Source organism: Alexandromys fortis, unplaced genomic scaffold (genome assembly GCF_014885135.2).
Source record: "Alexandromys fortis isolate MF-2015 unplaced genomic scaffold, M_Fortis_MF-2015_v1.1 scaffold_0, whole genome shotgun sequence".
Lineage (NCBI taxonomy): Eukaryota > Metazoa > Chordata > Mammalia > Rodentia > Cricetidae > Alexandromys > Alexandromys fortis.
In genome coordinates this window covers 32,303,161-32,324,380 of record NW_026067949.1, presented here as the reverse complement: position 1 = coordinate 32,324,380, position 21,220 = coordinate 32,303,161, and the positions used below count along the sequence as shown (strand labels likewise).

The 21,220-nt window shown below is 41.4% G+C and overlaps 3 protein-coding genes and 1 pseudogene across 3 annotated transcripts in view; 3 read left to right on the top strand and 1 right to left on the bottom strand.

Annotated features, from left to right (window-relative positions):
• The window catches only part of LOC126506558 (amidophosphoribosyltransferase-like), a 30,065-nt gene extending 13,329 nt beyond the window's left edge, over window positions 1–16,736 (top strand). The window contains exons 3-11 of the mRNA XM_050150247.1: window positions 1–186; window positions 3,238–3,350; window positions 3,454–3,599; window positions 5,035–5,107; window positions 6,982–7,133; window positions 7,518–7,645; window positions 8,596–8,817; window positions 11,345–11,465; window positions 14,853–16,736. The exon at window positions 1–186 is cut by the window's left edge and continues 21 nt beyond it. Coding sequence (XP_050006204.1) covers window positions 1–186; window positions 3,238–3,350; window positions 3,454–3,599; window positions 5,035–5,107; window positions 6,982–7,133; window positions 7,518–7,645; window positions 8,596–8,817; window positions 11,345–11,465; window positions 14,853–15,049 — 1,338 coding nt within the window. The 3' untranslated portion in view covers window positions 15,050–16,736. The remainder of the gene's footprint in view (window positions 187–3,237; window positions 3,351–3,453; window positions 3,600–5,034; window positions 5,108–6,981; window positions 7,134–7,517; window positions 7,646–8,595; window positions 8,818–11,344; window positions 11,466–14,852) is intronic.
• Ppat (phosphoribosyl pyrophosphate amidotransferase) overlaps window positions 1–21,220 on the top strand; it is a 70,308-nt gene that overhangs the window by 9,393 nt on the left and 39,695 nt on the right. The window lies entirely within an intron of this gene.
• Window positions 1–21,220, bottom strand: part of Paics (phosphoribosylaminoimidazole carboxylase and phosphoribosylaminoimidazolesuccinocarboxamide synthase) — a 53,390-nt gene that overhangs the window by 28,674 nt on the left and 3,496 nt on the right. The gene's annotated exons all lie outside the window — the stretch shown is intronic.
• Window positions 11,655–21,220, top strand: part of LOC126506226 (uncharacterized protein C9orf85-like) — a 47,123-nt pseudogene continuing 37,557 nt past the window's right edge.

Sequence of the window (21,220 nt, the reverse complement as noted above, 5' to 3'; positions counted from 1 at the left end):
GTTTTTACTGAAGATAATTTGAAGAAATTGTATGTCTCAAATCTTGGAATTGGTCATACGAGATACGCCACGAGGGGAAAGTGTGAGCTGGAGAGTTGCCAGCCATTCGTTGTTGAAACTCTGCATGGGAAAATAGCTGTGGCCCATAACGGTGAACTGGTAAATGCAGCTCGGTTAAGGAAAAAGGTGAGTGGGCTCTTTACTGGCTCCTTGGGTGTTATGATAGTTAATGAAAAGACACTGACGATCTAGATCTAGGGCGTCTTCTAATTATTGCCACTTGTTACCTCTGTTCAGGAAACCATTGCATCAGAATTGCCCGGCATGCTTGCTCTGACTCCAGATTCTTGTACTCCCCAGGCGACTGGAGGATTTAGACCATTGATTTATGGGGCTGTCAGCAGCATGAGGAATTGCTGTCAAGATCCTCTTATTGCTTTGTCCTCTGTTCAGAGGTTGTGAGAAAGGAAAACTAAGCATTGTTCCCTGCGTCCAGACTCAGCACAGCGTATTGCTATGACCAAACATGGAATTTCTTAAGCCAGCCTGTTGGTGTCTGTCGTTCCAATCCCCTCTGGTCCCATATGTTAGAACTCATTCTCATGAGGCTAAAGCCCAGTTCAGATGCCCACTCCAGTCTAGGCCCTGAGCACTTAGGGCCTGTAGGCTGTAAACTGAGTTCCCACATCCCCTCCTTGATTCCACTTAGTAAGGGAGTAACTCGTGGAACTCAGAAAAATGCTTAATTTATGCGTATTAATTTATTGACCCCTGGAAACCACTCTCCAGGCACCAATCAGAAGCTCCATGGACCCAGTCTTTTAGTCCTGTAGCTTGACCTTTGCTGGTCAACTTGAGCTTCAAGGACTGTTCCTCCTTAGAGGTCTGGTCTAAGACTGAATGTAGCCCTCTGGTCACGCCATTGGTTTCCATGGTAGCTGCCCTGTATCCTGACGCTGTCAAGGAGCATCTAACCACCAGACATATCATTATTATATTATTATACAAATTTCTTTAGTGGCCAGGCAGTTTGGGGATTCTGTGCCAGGAAAGATTGGGCTGAAATTGATGTGTGTTTGGCTTTTTTTTTTTTGGCTCTCTGTGTCTCTCAAATGTAGATAAAAATATTTGGAGTAGAAAGTAGAAAACTGTCTATTCTGAACATGTATAGTGTTCTTCCTCGTTAGTCCCTAAATAACCTGACAGTAGTTACAATGTGCTTGTTACTGTAAGAGTAGAAAGAGGATTTTAAGTAGGTTTTGTTTGTTTGCCTTTCTGGGAGTTGGACCCAAGACGTTATGTGTGCTAGGCAAGCACTGAGTTTCTGTCCTCTGCCCACGTCAGTGTGTTTAAGGGACCAAAGCATCTGCAGAGTTTGGTTTGCAGGTGTCTAGAGCTAGCCCTCATTTCTGACTCTTTTCTCGTGACCGGGTCTTATTGTTGCCCAGGACACATATGTAGATCTAGCTAACCTGAAACTCCTCTTGGTCCATCTTTCAAGTGCTGGGATTATGGGCATTTCTGCTTCTGAACAATCTCAGGAAAATGCAAAAAGTGGACTATAGACTCAGAAATCTTTATCTGACATGCTTAGGTGGGAGATCTTTCAGATTCTGTAGTGTTTGCACCTGATGAAATGCAACCAAGTCAACGTGTAGCTTATATGTCATGGTTCAGATTTAACATGTTGGCTAAATATAAGTCTGTGTTCTTTTTGTTTGTTGGTTGGTTGGTTTGTTCAGCTGAGCTCTGCTCTGTTCACGGAGAAGTCATGAAGATGCAAAGTATCAACAGTTCTGAGCCCATGGGGTCAGTGTTACCACCCGGAGCTTTATGTGCCCGTGGCCCAGCTTCTTGTGTTACAGCCCTGTGCTCAGGGTATTGGGTAGGCACAGCCGGTGACTTCTGGCAGCCTGGGAACCCTTCCAGCAGTTGGGTCTGACAGCTTCTCCACAGCTCTGCTGCCTCTCACCTTCTCCGTGCTTCCCTCTGTCCTTTTGGTTTTGTGGATGTGCGTGTGGGTCTGAGCGTATGTTTCCTCCCACATACATGATGGTGCCTCTGGAAACCAGAAGAGTGCATCAGATCCCTGGGTTCCGGAGTTCTTGAACTCTTTAGCTTTCTTCAAGTTGTTGCTGGGTGTCCCTGGGATGAGGAACCCCAAGGGACTATGTGTTCCTCACACAGCCCACTCAGCCTACTGGAGCCATAACGAAAGGCCCTAAATAAGCAGCAAAACTAATCAAATTGGTGACTTTGCTGCAGCCGAGGTGTGGTGGGCAGGAAGTGTCCCAGACAGAAGCCCAGAGGCTTAGAGGAGCCTAGCTTACTTACATTTGTGGACTAGCTGACCTGATGCAGAGTTCCTGCCCTGGGGTGCTGTGGACAACTGCAGTGGGGTCTGGAATATCTGGATGGCTGCGAGGTGCAGGCTGCAGGCTGGATTGTTTGAAGATTCTTTGAAACTATCAGGGCTATAGGAACTTTTGAGGGTTCTTGGCAATTGGCAAGCACTCCTTTTCCCCTCCCCGTCTGAAATTAGTCTCAGTGGAGTCCACTGTTGGCCTGGTTCTCCCTGAAGTTATCCTGACCCATTTATTTGGCAACTCTGTAGTAGGAGCGGTGGGTTGTGTTCTTCCACCTGGCCCCCAGCCTCTGGCTCTTTACCCAAAATAATTACACAGAAACTGTATTCTTTTAAACACTGCTTGGCCCATTAGCTCTAGCTTCTTACTGGCTAATTTCCCATCTTGATTAACCCATTTCTAATAATCTGGGTAGCACCATGAGGTGGTGGCTTACGGGAAAGGATCTTAACCTGAGTCCATCTTGGAGAGGAGGGCTATAGCATCTGTCCCACTTCCCTTTTCCTCCCAGCATTCTGTTCTGTCTACTCTGCCTATCTAAGCTGCTGTTCTATCAAAGGCCAAGCAGTTTCTTTGTTAATTAACCAATGAAAGCAACAGAAGACCCACCTACATCACAACACTCAGGATTACCCTGAAAATGGTAAAAGCTGAAGCTGACTGTCACCCTTTCCAGCAAACATCAGGCACTGCATATCAGGTGGCACGCCCAGCAGAGTTCCTCCCAGCCCTGCCATGATCTGGGGCCTCGGAGATCACAGTAGCAGCTCTGTAGCTGGTATCTCTGCTTCTGTTTCTGCTCTCGGGTAACTGCTGCACTGTGTGCCGTTGGACAACAGCGGTCTAACTATGAGTCTTTTCTCTCCCATAGCTTCTGCGCCATGGCATTGGGCTTTACACGTCCTCTGATAGTGAAATGATTACTCAGTTACTAGCCTACACCCCTCCTCAGGAAAGAGACAATACCCCAGACTGGGTCGCAAGGTAACTGTATAACTAGCTGATGACTGTAGCTCTTGCGTTGAGAGCTTTACTTGTACAACGTGTTTATAGCCAGAGTGATTCATTCGGTCAATTGTGATTCCAGAATTAAGAACTTAATGAAGGAAGCGCCTACTGCATACTCTCTGCTCATAATGCACAGGGATGTCATTTATGCAGTGCGTGATCCATACGGAAATCGTCCTCTCTGCATTGGTCGTCTTATTTCAGCATCTGATGAGAATGGCAAAGGTAATGGGCTTCAGTTGGAATTTGATTTATATAATCCTTTTCAAAATCATTGCTTCTATTGGCAAGTCTTCCCCTTTCTCCATTTTTCTTTTAAAAATCTGTGGTTACAGGAAGCTTATGGAAAGAAATAGAGGGAGGAAAACACATTATCTTTGAGTTTATGTGAGTGTGTACAACATTGTATGTAGGTGTGTGCCCCTGTGCCGTTTCTGTGTCGATATCTGGTGTCATCCTTCATCACTCACTGTCTACCTGTTCCTGTGAAGCAGTGTCTCTCTCTGCACTTGGAGGTTGCTTGCAGCCTACCTTATAGCTGGAGTTACAGAGATGTGCAGGATGCCAGGCTTATTATGTGGGTGCTGGGATGGGAACTCTGGTCCTCATGATTTCACAGCAAGCTTTCTAGCCCTAGCTATTGATGTCTTTTAAAGATGTGTGCATGGGGTGGAGGCATACACATGTATGTATGCATGCAGGAGTGCTTTCCTGTGCGTGTGTTGAGAGAGGCCAGAGCTCAACTTCCATTATCGTCTTCCCTTGCTTTCTGCTTTACCTTTTGAGATGGCATCTCACTGAAACCTGAGCTCACTGTTTTCAGGAGGGTGGCTGGCAGTGAGTTCTCTGGGTCTCTCCCAGAGGTGGGGTTCCATGGGTCCACTGGCATGCTCAGCCTTAAGGAGTCACTGGGATCCAAATTCAGCCCCTCATATTCACATAGCAAACATTTCGCTCACTGAACCACCTTGCTGGCTCGCTCTTTGTTTAGTTTTAAAGTGTATTTCCCAGGCCGTGTCTGACTCCTCTTGTATTTAATACTGTATTCCTATTTTTTTTTTTTAGAATTGCCAGTTCATATTTTTGCCTAACTAACCTTTTTATTTCTGCAGTGATTTTTCTTCATGATGTATCGTCTGTGTTATTCGAACCATATAATGCTAGAAGGAAACTTGGATTATTTATTATCTTATACTGGAACCAGCTGCTATTATTGTGATGCTAATAATACCTTTTATCTATTTAAAGTTTAGCTCTTCTCATGAAATATTCTCCTTTTTTTAAAGCTCTTTTTAAAAAGTTACTTTACAATTTTGTGTTTGAATCCACACAAGTGGCAGTGGCATGGAGAGGGGGTCAGAGGACCTCCTGCTCAAGCTTGGGGTTCCTTTCCCCTCTGCCACATGGCTCCCGGGATTGATCTCCAGCTGTGAGGTGTGAAAAAAATCACCCTTGACCTGTGAGCCATGTCATTTGCCTGAAAACCTCTTTTAAAAAATTTCCTTGTGGGGACTGGGTATGTAACTGATTATTAGTACAGTGTTTAGCTGGGATGTGCAAGACTCTGGGCTTCTATCCTGAGGGCGCCATACAAAAAGCAAACAGAAAACAGAGACGTACCTGTACCCAGTGACTGAAATGATTGTCTTGTGCTTTATAGAGAAGAAATCTTCAGAGAGTGCGGGATGGGTGGTGTCTTCCGAGTCGGGCAACTTTCTCTCTATTGGCGCAAGGTAAGTTGTATCCTATTTATTATTTCATATTGTTTTTACATCATGAAGACATTTTTCTGCCAAATTTGATAATATATGCTTGCAGTCTTGGCTTCCAAAAGCCTGAGGCAGTAAAGAGAAGCTGAATTCTACATATGGCCACGCTGTCTCTCACCCCATCCCCAAACAAACAAACAAAAAAACACAGGAAACCAGCTGGGACAGGGGAAGGGGAGAGGGAAAGAACAGAACTGTTTTATTCAGACATAGTGATGCACAGCTTATAAGTGCCGAACAGGGTAGTTGTGATTTTGAAAATGGAAAATCATTTGAACCTTGAACTCTGGAGTTCAATACCAGCTTAGGCAAATGTGTATCCAAAGAAAGAGGTGAAGAAATGTATGGCCAGGTGGTGGTGGCACAAGCCTTTAATCCTAGCGCAGTAGAGGCAGAGGCAGGCATGTCTCTTTGAGTTCAAGCAAAGCCTGGTTTGAGCAAGTTCCAGAATAGCCAAGGCTCTACAGAGAAACCCTGAATTGAAACACCTTGCACTACCCTGAAAGGAAAAAAAGAAATAATTTTGGGAATTATCGTTTTTACAGGGAGGTGATGGCTATTTTTGTTTTCATGACCAATTTCTTTGCTCTAAGACAGCACCTGTGAGTAGTGTCCATAGCAATTGTACTGACTTTAATGTCCCAGTGCCACTTTCTGGTTCTGAAAATACTGTCTTTCAAAATGCCACAAGTCTCCAACTTGATTTATTTTTTTGTTTGTTTATTTTTGAGTATGCATGTATTTGTGTTTGATTCCATGTCTCTCACTAACCCAGGCCACCCTGGAGTCTGCAGCAATTCTCCTCTGCCTTCTGAGGGTTAGGACTACAGGTTGAGACACAGTGCCCTGCTTGGACAATTTAGTTTGATGATTTTATGATGACATTTATTTAGTTGTATGGGTAGGGACACATTTGGAGATCAGAAGACAGCATGCAGGAGTCAGTTCTCTTCTCCCACCTGTGGGTCCTAGAGATCAAATCCAGGTCTTTAGATTTAGCGACAAGCACCTCTACCAAAACGGCTAAAGTCTTACTTTCCAAAGTAGGGACTTGGGCTGGGAGAAGGCTCTGTTGGTAAAGTGCCTGCTGCCTGAGCAGTGGACCTGAGCTTAGATCCCAACACTCAAGGGAAAGTTGGTTGCAGTATAATCCCAAGACCTGAGGGGTAGGCTGGGGAGAGATTTCTAGTTTGTTTGTTTCACATTTCTTTATTTTGTGTGGTGAAGGGGTGTGGGTGCCACAGGGCACCTGTGGAGAGATCAGAGGACAAGTTGTGAGAGTCAGTTCTTTCCTTCTGCTGTGTGGGCTCCAGCAATCAAACTCAGGTCCTCAGGCTTGGAACCAACTGTCCTTACCCATACTCAACAATTCACTGCCTCTTTAGGTCATGCTCTTAAGAATAAAGTATGCCAGGCGTGGTGGTGCAAACTTTTAATTTCAGCTCTCAGGAGGCAGAGGCAGCTGGATTTCTGAGTTCAAGGCTAGTTTGGTCTAGGAGAGCTAGTTCCAGGACAGTCAGGACTGACAGAGAAACCCTGTCTCCAAAAAACAACAACAAAAAGAATTAATTTTTACTCCTTTCAAAAAACACATAGTTACTTTCAGAGTGAAATGATATTATAGATTATATTGCATACACTGTCAAGATTTGTCAATGGGCATATGAATGAAAGTACTGACTGGCTCCTTTATTGATAAAATAAGTCCCTTATTCTTAACATTTTTTATTTTAAGAGTAGCAGAGTTATAGTCTTTTGTTTTGTCTTATAAAAATTAGCATATACTCATCATATAAAATGATAGGTTTCACAGATGTCTTCTGTTTATTTGTTCTAAGATATTCTCATGAAGTCAAGCCTGGAGAAATTGTAGAAATATCCAAACATGGTGTCAGAACTCTTGATACAATTCCAAGGTCTGAAGGAGACCCAGTGGCTTTTTGTATCTTTGAATATGTTTATTTTGCAAGACCGGACAGTATATTTGAAGGTAAGTCATTTCTTTTCTTTGACTCTTTGTATGAATCTTATTTATCTCATTGAGACATCACAGTTCTTTGCCAAAGGCTTGTGTGCACTTGGGAAGCATGTGGCTGAATGGGAGCTACGAATATGTCACTGAGCTGCAAATCATAATTGCTCTTCTTTTCAACTCCTAGATTCTAGGTTTTTTTTTTTGTAATAAAGGGTATAACTTTCAAATACATTTTAAGGCGGAATTTTGTAAATATCACACAATTAAATCTCTTAGTTTATGTTTTTCTACTTTATTGTTTCTTTATTTTTTGTTCAATCTATAAAATCCTTACACCAGCTTTTAGAAACCAATATTGTTCTCAGTTAAAACAATCTTTTCCTCTTCCAAACATTCCAGGCCAGATGGTTTATACAGTAAGGTACCGCTGTGGCCAGCAGCTGGCAATTGAAGCGCCTGTGGAGGCGGACTTGGTTAGCACGGTTCCAGAGTCGGCTACACCTGCAGCTCTTGGGTATGCGGCAAAGGTATTGACTTTTAATTATTCAGTGAGTTGTTCTTCTGTTTTTCAAATACATACGGATTAGAACGGGAAAATTCACCAACTTACTGTAAGAAGGAAATGTTGGGATCTAATGTTGATTCCTGTTTAAGAATTTTTAGCCGTTTCTTTCAACAACATGTGGGCCGAGAGATTGGGTGGTGGGTAAAGGCTGACCACGTGAATTTGCTTCCTAAGACTCCCGTGGTGGAAGGAAAGAACTGACCCAAGTACCTCGATTTCTGTACCAGCTGTGGTGTGCACATGCCCGTGGATGCACACGTGCACAAACAAGAAGCAGTTCCGTTACCTTTCCCTTTCCCTTGTGGTCTTTTGTCTCTCCTCGTCCCCTTTCTTTTTTCACTTCTCTCTCTATCTCTGTCTCTCTCTCTCTCTGTATCTCTCACACACACACCATTGTACACTATATTCAGGTTTGTCTAGCTTTTTATTGGTGGTGTGTCCATCTTTTTTTCGGCATTTTAAACTGTTATGATGCCTTTGTGGGTTTCCATGGTGCTTCTTCCATTCTTTTCTGATTGAATCTTCTTTCTCCAATTCTTACTCATTTTCATGGCATTACCCAGAGGTCTGGCATCTTACTGGCAGTCTCTGGCCTCACTCATTATTTGAAAAGATAGAAACTGCATAGGCCTGCGATCCCAGTACTAGAGCAGTCGAGGCAGGAACACTGCTGTGAGTTGGAGGCCAGCCTGGGCAGCATATACGTAGTGAGACCATCTCCAGGATGGCATCATGAATATGTGCAGAATTTAGTGGTGTAGTTGAGCATCCCTACTTAGCCTCTAAATGAAGTCCTGAGTGTGTGTTAGAGCGATGGGTACCGTGAGGAATGGAGGAATGCCTCCTGTCCCTGAAAGGCATCTTCTCAGCCCAGTGTTGCTACTAACAGTGCATTTATTTCTCCCCTGCCAGAGTGGATTGCCGTATGTGGAGGTGCTGTGTAAAAACCGATATGTAGGAAGAACCTTCATCCAGCCAAACATGAGGTTAAGACAGCTTGGTGTTGCAAAAAAATTTGGCGTGTTGACTGACAACTTTAAAGGCAAGAGAGTTGTCCTCGTAGATGATTCGATTGTGAGAGGCAATACCATCTCACCCATCATAAGACTGCTCAAAGAATCCGGGGCAAAGGAGGTGAGTAATGTTGGAACAGGCCTTGTGGCGCCAAGTCAACCAAACGATGCTGGCATCAAAGTTAATGGTATCCAATGAATAGGTCGGTGGGATTTAACTCTGCTTACCAGATGGCTTTGTGATAGCTGAGCAGCAATATGGAAAGCATGGATTAACTACTCTTAGACTATACGAAGTTTAATCTTTACTATATTGAAACTAAACCTAAAAGAAACATCCCTTTTTATAACAAAGTTTTTAAAATGTAACAAAAATAGAAGACCATAAAAATATAAGAGTATTTGCTGTATTCTCTATTTGAAGATACAGAACCAATGCAATGAATTTAACCCAAATTAGTTTAGTATCACTTTATCTTTGTAAAATAGAGCTTTAAAAAGGATTGCTAAGCATGTGTCTAATTTTGCTGTTTTAAATGCTTGGATGCACATTATAGGAGATCTTGTTTTCATGTACTTAACTTTATTGAATTTTATATATTGCAGTTTTTACAAAAATTGAAATTTATTAAAATTGTTTGAATCATCATGAAGTATGCCTTTTAAAATTGATGCCAAACTTAATCAAGAAGCTTTTTGTTCCCACCAACCTCTCCTCTCGTTCTCTTTCCTTCGCCCTCTCTACTTCCTAAAATACAGTATTGAAACTGGCCAGTAAATAAATTTCAGTGGCCTTGTATTGTTTGTGTGCAAGGCTGAAAAACTTGCTTTCCTAGTGATTAGCTTAATGAGAAAGGCATGGTGGGATAGTCTGCTTTATGCTAATTAGTTCTGAACCACCAAGGGGAAATTCATAACCATATATAAATAAGAAGAGAAACTGCTGAGAATGGAGTTTAGTGATCCAGATAGAAGACCTTGTCTACCGCATTCACGGTCTTTCATCTCTCTCCTTGTTCTTTGAGACAGCGTTTCTCTGTGTAGCTCTGCCTGCCTTGGAACTTACTATGTAAGACCAGGCTGGCCTCACACTTAAAGACAGCTAGCTCCTCTGCTCCCTGAGTGCTGGGATTGAAGGCATGCGCAACCACCTCCCAGTCATCTCAGCCTTTTCAGATAAAGCAAAATCATGCCTATCTGTGGTGCTTCAAGGAGAGCAGACAAAAATCCTAAGGCCCTCATGTTACAGTAAATAATATGCTGTACCTGTGCAGTGATAGAGCACGACCTGGATGACAGCGGATCCGTTTACTGTGTGTTTGCCGAGTGTGTAAAGTTTGCCCTTCAGGAGACATTCTCTGCACGTGAATAACCACTGCTCCTTGACATCACACCTTGTCACCCGCATACTCTACTGCAATATGGGTCATTCTTATTGTTTTAATGCTGTTAGTGTCTGCTTTGGAGCCCACAGACCAAAGAATAATTTTAATTTCTAGCCATTTTTATTTAAGAGTGTGTGCCAGTCTTGGTGGTACGCACTCATAGTCCTAGCATTTGAGAGTCGAGGTTACTCTGGTCTAGAAAGGTCAGTCAGGCATATAGCCTGTGAATTTGACTCAACAGAAAAAAAAGGAAAGAAGGACATCCTATAAGGATATCCCTGTCATGCAGAATGTTTTGATGGTCGTTCTGAGAAAAATTAATTGAAAGCCTTCAGCATTTTTGATTGTGTGGTGGCCCAGCTAGTAACGGCATTTTCTGTTGCTTCCTGACCTTTCAATGCCTGGACCTACACAGTGGATTGAGGACGCTCATTACCATGAGTTGTCTGACCTCCTCATGGGCAACAAGGCACAGGTTTGCATAAGTGTGTATATACATATCAGTAAATAAATAAATGTAATTTAAGAGGTTCCAACATTTTATATGCTATTAAGAACATTTGTGAGGCTGGGTGTTTGGGTGCATCCTTTTAATCCTAGTAGTAGATGGCAAAGCCAGGTTTATCTCTTTCTGTTAAAGACCAGCATGGTCTACATAGAAAGTTCCAGGTCAGCCAAGGGTACAGAATAAGATACTGTCTTAAAACATTTGTTATCTGGTCATGATTACACGTCGGAATCCAGCATGTTGTGGGTAAAGCCAGGAGGATCAAGAAGAGGTCAAGGCCAGCTGCAGCTGCTGATAATAAATACTAACTCAAAAGAAAACAAAAAAGCCCAAACATTTTTCACAGTATAATATTTTAAAATTACTGTTATATATTATTCCTTTGGTCTCCTATGTCTGAGTTCAGGTTTCTATTGCTGCAGTGAACCCAGGATTGGAAAGCAAGTTTGGAGAGGGAAGGGTTTGACTTGTATGTCCATGTTCATCACTTCAGAAAGTGAGGGCTGATGCCCTCTTCTGGCCACTAGCGTGAAGCACTCACATGGTGCTCAGACAGACATGTAGGCAAAAACTCACACATAATAGAAAATGAATATATCTAATAATTTATCTAATCTAAAGATTTCCTATTCAGTGAAATGATTTCTATGATTTACCTTGTTGCTAATGTTGTTAATTGAATGTTCAGTAAGACAGTTTTATAAGTATGGAGTATGCATAATTAATTTACTGTGAGTACATGATTTCTTTCTAAGGTGCACATTCGAGTTGCTTCCCCACCAATAAAATATCCTTGCTTCATGGGAATAAATATACCCACCAAAGAAGAGCTGATAGCCAACAAACCAGAATTTGATCGTCTTGCAGAATACCTCGGTAGGTATTAAAATGTCTGTATATTGTAATTGTTGGTTTGTTTGTTTTAAATTTTAAGTGTACATTTGTGTAAAACAGCAATAAGAAGCTGATTTCAAGATAAATCTGAGTGCTGGGATGTGGCTCAGCATTATAGTTCTGCACCACAGTTTTGGGGAGCATAGTTGAGTTCGCAGTTGCTGGGTAGGTATGGGTGCCTTTGTGACTCCAGAGTTGAGCACGTGGAGACCGTATACCCAGAGTACGCTGAGTAGCCAGACTAATGGGATCAGTGACTCTGAGACCCCTGACTCTAAGTGGAGCCTTTCTGTCCTGTCATTTTCTGTCCTGTCCATCCCCCATGTCTCCTGCCACAGTCCTCCTGCAGCCTCTTAAAATAGCCACTCTGAGGCTTAGTATTAATTATAAACTGGCGCATTAACGCAGGCTTCCTAACTAGCTCTTACAACTAAGTATCTGTTTCTATTCATTTGTGTATTGCCATGTGGCCGAAGGCTTAATGGTGGTTTTTGGCATATAGTCCTTAGGTGGGTGTATGTTGTCTCCCTGACTCTGCCCTTCTTCTCCCTGTATGTGCTTGTATTTCCTGCCTGGCTATATTCTGCCTATTGGCCAGTCATCTTCTTTATTAACCATGGAAATTAAACATTCACAGCATGCTGAAAGACATCCCATATCAATTAGCCTGGGGCCTCTATAGCCACATCCACACATGTGCATGCACACGTGCACGTTGGGAGAAAAGTCATTCACAATAGCAACAAAACTTCTGTCTCTTATAAATAATTTAAACATAAGGATTTCAGATTCTGCTGTGTGGTGTGGCTTATGCATTTAATTCTAACATTGGAATAGGAGCAACTGGAGCTCTCTGAGTTCAAGGCAACGGCTAAAGAAATTTCTTTAAAAAAAAGCCTATAGCAAAAGGCAGTTTCAGGGTGTTCTTGGTTTGTGATTTGGTATTGAGTTCCAAGAAATGCATCCTGGCTTAGTCCAGGCCTCAAAAGCACCAGAATCCATTTCCCTTCAAAACAACAAATTTGATAAAAAGTTTTCAGACCAGAAAAATAATGCAGAACTTCATGATAGAGTATATCAGAGCCGCAAAGAAGTTCTTGGTTGGCGTGTAAAATACAGTAAATAGAAACCACTGCCAAAGCCTAGGAAGTGTGTCAAGTTTACAGAAGCAGGGAAGGACTCTTAAACACATGTAGAGCATGTGCTGTGAAACTGTGAAGTTTGTGCAGAGTGTGCAAAGAACCAAGTTATTATTCTGTTTAATAAAGAGTCAGAAGCTTAGCTGGATGGTGGTGGCACACGGTTACAGGAGGCAGAGGAGGTGGATCTCTGAATTCCAGGCTAGCCTGCTCTACAGAGTGAGTTTCAGGACAGCTGGAACTGTTTCACAGAGAAACCCTGTCGCAAAACAAAAGGAAAATAACCAGAAACATCCAAAGCTACAGAAGGAAAAGGGACAGTGATGAGGATCTAGATGCTGACAGTGACTGAGGTGACAAGGTGGACACACGGATGGCCACCAGTACAGAGTCCGCTGCAGAGGGCTGAGAGAACACACACACAACCTAATGAGAGCATCAGAAAAGAACGGACGGAACTGGCAGCTGAGCAGCATACATTCTTTATGACATTTGAGTAACAAGCATTCAGGTTTTCACAATGAAACTCTAGTTGCATGTACAGAATATATACACTGGCATGTTTAATCCACAGAAATTGTTTAGAAAGCCATATTGCCTAATATCAAATTATCCCATGAAGCATGTATTCTGATTGGTCTTAATAATAAAATCCCAAAGCCAGATATAGGAGTTAATGCTGAAAGATCAGAGAAGCAGAGCAGCCAGCCACTAGAGTTTTCTTATCTCCACCAACACTCATACCAAAGGGGCAACCCTGTCTCTGACTCTTCAGGATGAATCTCTCTGTGCACCCTCAGACTGTTCTGTGCTGTCTCCTCCTGCCTATATTCTTCTATCCGCCCAGACAGATCACTGCTGTCTCTTCCTCCTCGTGCTGCCATTAAAGTCATGTGCTACCAAGTGGGATCACCTTTGTGTGAGCTGTTTCTCTTGTGTAGCGCAGGGTGGCTTTGAACGTAGAGATCATCTGCCTCCTTCTCCTGAGTGCTGGGATTAAGGTGTGTGCCTCTACTTGGTCTCTGTGGCAAACTAGTGACTTAGTTCTGATCTTCAGGTAAGCTATTTTTTGTTAGAACAATAACAAAATATCAGTACAATGCAGTATTGAGAATTTTTGTTTATATCAGAACTACATCATGGAAAACTAACATGATTAGCTCATAGCGAGTACATTTCCACTAGCCTGACCTCAGGTATGTGGCTTCTAGCAAAAGCCCCCTTACATCTTACAAAGCAAAACAGTTTACTTTTATACATACATATACAAAGTTGTATGTAGTGATTTTTCTTCAAAAATATTTTATACACTTTATTCCATGGTTTTTACCTTTATCAGTTTGGAAATAATATACTCAGAAAAAATTGTGTGGACTACATCATTAATAACTAAAAATAAAAATCCAAATTTCATGCCTGGTGGAGATACTGCCTGTATTGGAAACTCCTATAAGGGTCTCCCCCATAATCGCATCCTATCCAGAATTCCATTGTTCTGAATTCCAGCTTTGCCGCCATTGTTTCTACTTAATCACAGTGTAGCTTAGCTATTCCAGATCTACACAAAAGTAGATGGGCGGTGCAGTGAGCTTTACCATGCTCTTTACCTACGTTCCCAATTTTTAGCTTACTATGTTGGCTTTGTATGTATGTATGTATGTATGTATGTATGTATATGGGACTGTCTGTACATGTACGTATGTATGTATATATTTGTTGAGCCATAGAAATCAATGTGAAACCCTGAATTTAAAAAGTTATTTTTATATGTTAGTAGACATTGAACACTATTCTAAAAAGTAAAAGTGCTAGGGCATTTTTTATTTTATATTAGATGTAGGTCAAAGCAAGATCAGAAGAGAAATGACTACACACACACACACAATCAGAACCCTACCCTAGACCCCTCCCCCCCCACACACAGAGAATTAAATCCAGGGACTCCTGCTTCTAAACAAGCATTTTATCCCCAGGCCTCATTCTCAGGACGTTCCCTCTCCTTTTAAAGGTTGGAACTGTCCTGGGTGACTTGATCTAGAGATCATCTTGTCTCTGCTTCCCAAGAAACTGGGATTACAGGTTAGAAGTCATCGCCTGCAGCTTCCTTTTCAGGAAAGCTGAAGGAGACTTTCCATGCTGACGTAAACGATGCTTTCTGTAGCCGCGCTGTGGTGGAGCGTGTTTTCCTCCCTAGAGCAAAAGCTCGTGACGTTTCCCTTTCCTCCTGCAGGAGCAAACAGTGTTAAGTATCTGTCGGTGGAAGGACTGGTTTCATCTGTGCAACAAGACATCAAATTCGAGAAACAGAAAGTGAAAAGACATGATAGTACAATTCAACAAAATGGCAATGGTCTGGAATGTTTTGAGAAGACGGGACACTGTACAGCCTGCCTCACGGGGCAGTACCCTGTGGAACTGGAATGGTAGCTGCCTGGATGGAGTGTCTTGAGACTGAACTTGATCAAGAAGTGGTTTATATACTATCTGTTACTCAGTTGGTACAAAAGAGATACCACCTGCTTGTGTGTGTATACCTTTATAAGCTCTGAGAATTCCTGAGGTTACTAAATTGCTATAATTGAAACATGATGGTTACATGTAATACAACATGTACAGAATTTTTTTTTATACAAGGATTGCCTTCTCACCTAGGAGAAGGCAGGAGGTGAATGGTATTTCCCAGGCTCATGCTTGAAGGGTTTGCAAGAGGTTAGATTAGGGATGTGTAATATACACAGGACAAGGGGCTTTATAATGTTCAGGAAAAATCTGAATTCCTCGTGCCCCATAGAGATCTAATCTGTATCTAGTCTGTAGGTGTGGCCGCCCCCTCCTCAGCACACACATCTGTGGTTCTGGGGATCAATGGAAAACTCAAAACAAAAACAAAAACAAAAAGGAAAGAAAAACTACTTGAGAAGCTGAGGCAGGGGATTCTTGAGTTCAAGGACAATCTGGGTTTTCTGCCCGAGGATTAAAAGTGTCTTTCTGTGCCTCGGAGCCCCCGTTTATTTAAAGCATCTAATACACAGGAGGAACATGAATACACGCCATACATAGATGTTTAGAGGTATCATTTTACCCTTATGTTTTAATAGCGCATGATCGTTAGCTTTTGCTAAATAAGTTTTCACTTTCATTAGGATGGAGGGAAATGTTCAGATTTGCAGACCTCTGCCGTCTCTTTGGGATGCAGAATGATTGAAAAATGTATCTGAGGCCTTCTTTTTCCTACACTTACATGATCAATGACATCTAGTACCTTATGATACAAGCCTAGCAAATAACTTAGTACACTGGAAGTAGAAAACAAAAATTTGAATTCCAAGTAAGCCTTTGTCGTTAATTTGTTTAGATTTGGCTGTCTGAATTGAGTGCTTGATAGTTTACAGTCATGCATTCTTGTATACATAGGATTGAAATTGAGCAAATAGAACCATACTAGGGGCTGATTTTGTTTAATGGCGAAGACGGCTACTGTTGGGGGATTATTTGCCTGTACCCAAGTGTCAGTCAGCTCATAACCATGTCTTTTCTGCTTTGTTTTCTTAGATCTAGTGAGATTTTAGTTTCAATTTTTTTATGATGCAGATTTAGAGGATTGTGGTGATTTGCTTACTAACTCATGTTTGTGTAAGTTTTCCCGTGCAAAAACATTTATTTCTATATTGTTGCCAAAATTGCTGTAGCTTCCCAACACACTTAGAAACATAGTATTTACTGATAACTGAAATTATTAGTCTGCATTTGGTATATAGTCTCACGTGTTACAGAATAGCAGTCAAGATAAACTGTTAGCACTTTTAGGTCATGTGCTTTGGTGTCTGAAGTGCTCCTGTGACAGCTGCAGGCAGGTTGATGTTGTATAGCCCTAGGGCCGTTTCAGTGGGCGGAGCCTTGTATATTAAATGCATTACTTATGGTGGGCTGGAGGGTAAGCCTTTAGGTCAGTTTTAAAATGGCCTTATTTAAATTCTATGTTTTAAAAGGAAACTCAGGGAAAGTATTAAAACCAAAATCTCTAATTTGACCTTGTGTTTTCCATAGTTTTTATTTTGTTTTATTGGGATACTTTTATAAAGGGAAATGATGTTGTGGTTGTTTGATAATTGTACAACTTTCTTATTTCTTCACTGTGACTTTTTTTCACTAGTCTGAATATGAATTAAATTAACATTTTTTTACCAGTTTCAAGCCTTCTTTTATCTGCTTTAAATGTATATAACTAGAGTACAACATGCAGAAAAAAAATGAAAAATGTTTGAACACAGTTAACATCAGAAACCAATGTAAGCCTTTTTTAAAGCCTTTTTGTGATTTTTTTTGGTGACAAATATATGTAGTAAGTATGTTTACATGTGTGCTTTTTAAAAATAGTGGTCATTGGTACATTATGGTAAAACCATGAAGACGGCAGCCTTGATCATACCTGGCACCAACTAGTGAGATCTCATTTCTCTGATTCATTTTAATAAGTAGCCCATCTCTTACGAGCTGTGCAAACTTATGCCAAGTAGGAGGACAGTAAAGTAATTTGAATATAGAATGCTGAAAGAGCACCATGCAGAAAGGTTTCTTTGGAAACACTGGGAGCCATGGTTTGGTGTTCAGAGTCTTCAAAGATCTTCAAAAATGCAAACAAGTGAATGAAAGTGGATTTCCCCCCCCCCCCCCCCCCCAATCTAGACAACGGGATCCTATGTAGTGTTAAAAAGAAACAAGCTCCCTGCAGTGGTGGTGCACATCTTTAATTCGAGTACTCAGCAGGCAGCAGCAGGTAGATCTCAGTGAGTTCAAGGCCAAGCTGGTCTGTGGAGTGAGTTCTAGGATGGCCAGGGCTGTTACATCAAGAAACAAACAAGAAAGAAGCTGTGAAGCAACACAAGATTTAATGCATATTAACATGTAAAGGACTGTGGAAATGTCACACGCTGATTTCAACTGGCTGGTTGTCTAGGGAGACAGAAACAAACAGAACACTAGGGTCAAGTTTCAGGGAGGGACAGCACTCTTGAAAGACTGGATCCTAAAGGCCACAGCATAAAATCTCCCCTTTCCAGCCTGCGGGGACTCAGAACTAGAAATTAAGTTGCCCCCAAACTCCCAGCCTGCTGACCTGGCCTGAAGATTTCTGACTTGTCAGGTCCCGGGGTCTCACATGTAATTTCCTTAAAGACTCCATCCATCTGGATACTAGATCCTATTGCTTGTTTCCCTGGAGACTCCAATACTGTGGTTCATTTTCTTGAAAAAGCATGTCTTCCTTCTGAGTTGCACCTCACTGCCTTTTGAGCAGTGGACAGTAAATCCCACCGTGCAGCACTAATCAAGTAGTAGGGTCAGCAATTGTGCAATACATATTACTAAATTGCCATGTTCCGTTTAAGCCCACTGAGAAAGTTTTGGAACCCAAGCATCTTTGTCCTTTTTTTGGTACAATGTCTCAATAAAAGGCCCCAGCTAGACTGAAACTCAAGAGATCTGCCTCCTCTGCTCTGGAATAAAGATGTGTACACACCATGTTTGGTTTATTTGGTGTGTGTGTGTGTGTGTGTGTGTGTGTGTGTATTGTAGCATGTAAGTATAGATGAACTGAGATGGATCAGACTACCTGGACCTGTAGTCAGAGGTGATTTTTAGCTGCCTGGCATGAGTGCTAATGTGTGCTAGGAACAGAACTTGGGTCCTCTGGAAGATCAAGTTCAATTAACTGCCGAACCATCTTTCCAGTTCATTTGTGTGTGCGCTTGCGCACATGTGAAGACAACTGTGGGAATCATTCCCATTGTGTGGGTTCAGGCTACCAAACCTAAGTTCTTAGGCTCGCTTGTGAATGCCCATGACACTGAGCCACCTTGCTGCCTCCCTAGGCATGTTTTAACATGCTGCTGCTCCCTGGAAAGTGAAGTCCTTGCGCTGTCATGAAAAGGTGGGGTGGGAGCTTGCTGGAGAATCAGATATGGCTCGGAACCTATGGGTCTGGCTATCTGATTCATGTCCTGTGGTGTCCTTGGTAATGCGCCTCCACCAGGTGCCCTTCAGGGGCATGCCTTGTACCTATTTAGCTGCCTTTCAGTGAAAGACTTGGAAACGCAGAGTGCATTGTAGCTAAAGGTGGCTGCGTGGTCACGTATATCAAGGCATTGATGGATAATTCACCACTATAATTCCCAATATAGGTAGAGCCCTAAAAAGCAGGATTTGTTGGTATGTAATCATCATTTACAAAAGATGTAAATCGGCAAGCCGTTTAAATGCAATGGTGTAACACAAAATCTAGTTGTTAGATTTTTTTGTTGTTGTTGTTCCTTAAAGGCCCCTTTTAAAAAGTCATAGTTGAATTGGTTTTTTTTTTTTTTTTTTGTTATTTAAAACTAAAGTATTTGGAGAGGGATTGGGGGACAGTATGCTTGAGGAAGTCACAGGACTTTCTTTCAGTTGGTTCTTTCCTCCCATCATGTGGATACCACGAATCGAACTCAGGCAAGTTCCTTTATTCACTGAGCCATCAATCAAGTTGGCCCAAGTATGTCTGAGCATGGAATAATGATGTTATTTATTGGAGAGAAAAAAAAATATATATACATAAATTCCATGACTGGAACGAAAACGTAGATGAGACTGAATTTTGCCACATGGGAACTTGTAAATTCATAGTAGAAAATCTCCTTAATGTATAGATTTTCTGTGATGAGTTTTGTAGTTTGTTATAAAAATGACACTTTTCTCTTTAAGAACTTATAGTCCTGTTATTTCACCTCTGTGAAGTATGTTACTTGATTACATTTTCTTGTGAGAAATTAGCAATTATATGTGTTTGCTTTGATGAGGAAAACCAACTCTTAGACTTATTTTTCAAATTTTAGTTTATATAGCAGTGTTTTAACTTATGTGTATAAGTGCACTACCTCCATACTGGGTTTCTTCAGAGAGCGTCGAATGCCCAGGAACTGGAACCATGGACTGCTATGAGCTGCCCTGTGGGTGCTGGTATTGAACCTGGGTTCTCTGATTAACTCCTGAGGCATTATTTCCAGGACCAGAGAATTTTGTAAAAATAAGTATAAAAGATAATGTGGACAATTGAGTATTTAAGAAAGTTTACTTGGCTGGTCCCTGTCAACATGCAATACTAGCAGGAGGCACTCGACTACACTAACCTTACATTCCAGTAAATGCACTCTGCATGCCTATAGTTCGTACTGTGCTCTGTAGAATTTGTATGATGACCATTGTGTATCTGCGGAAAAATCATCTTTGTGTACCACAAATATTAGTACTTACAGAAGTGTGTATTAAAAAGAAATACCACAGGTATTAAAAATATCTTGTATTTTTAAGTTGATACTTAGAAATCACATTTCAATTTTTTGGCATCCTTTTGGACATTTTCAATTTTGTGAGTTTATTTTCTTTAACCAATTTGATGTTAATTAGAGGGCACAATTGAAAATTAATTCTATTTTGAATCAGTAAGTAAATCACTTAAGAATGAGCTGGTAATGAACTGGAATGACACTTGATAAGCCTTGTTTTCTCCGATCTATGTTAATAGCTTTCGGAAGGTGTCCTTTGCCTTGAAGGAAACCAGCAGCTGCAATGTTTTTGTTAGCATTGATCTCTAGCATGTTTCTGTTTGTTTTGTTTGAGACAGGCTCTCTCTGTGTAGCCCAGGCTATCCTGGAGCTTACTATGTGTGTATCCCTGGCTGTTCAGGAATTCTTTATATAGACCAGGCTGGACTCACTCACAGAGCTCCACTTGCTGCCCGTGCTTGGGATTGTCTGCTAGGATTAGGGGCAATCACCACTATGCCTGGCCTTTTTTTTTTTTTTAATGAAATACTATATGAAAATTTTCAATCTATATTGAAAAGCCAGAAATCTTTTTTGCCAGAGGGACACATCATAAAGCCCTTAGCTGGTCCGTGATGCACAATATGGACTAAGCTAACCTCTGCCTCCTGAGTGCCGGGCTTAAAGCCATGACTTGGCAACCAAGATTTTATTGGTATATTCTGATCCTGTATTAACTCCTAATACTGTATATAGGACCTAAATTTAAAGGAATCTATTAGCCACTTCCAAAACTACATGACTTACATGTGTGAAGAGGTTTTGTTTTGCAATCTTGAAAGGTGTTTAGAATATGGTAGATGATAATCTAGTGTACTATAACTGGATGGTACTCACTCTATTGTTAGAACATGGTAGCTGATGAGCTAGTGTACTATAACTGGATAGGTACTCTCTCTATTGTTAGAACATGGTAGATGATGAGCTAGTGTACTATAACTGGATAGGTAATCTCTATTGTTTTGTCTGTTTTTTTTTTTACCAAAGTCTGGGGAAGTAACTCATGACATTGTACCTGCCTTCCAAGTTTAAGGCCCTGGGTTTAATCTCCATCACTAAGAAAAAAAAAGGGGGGTTGTCTTTCTCTAGTTTTAATTCTCATAGGAATTTTAAAAGACCTATATCATTATTTGTTTTAAACATTTGTATATTATGTACTCAGCATTCTGCCCACATGTATGCCTGCAGACAGAAGATGGCACCAGACCTCATCACAGATGGTTGTGAGCCACCACTTGGTTGC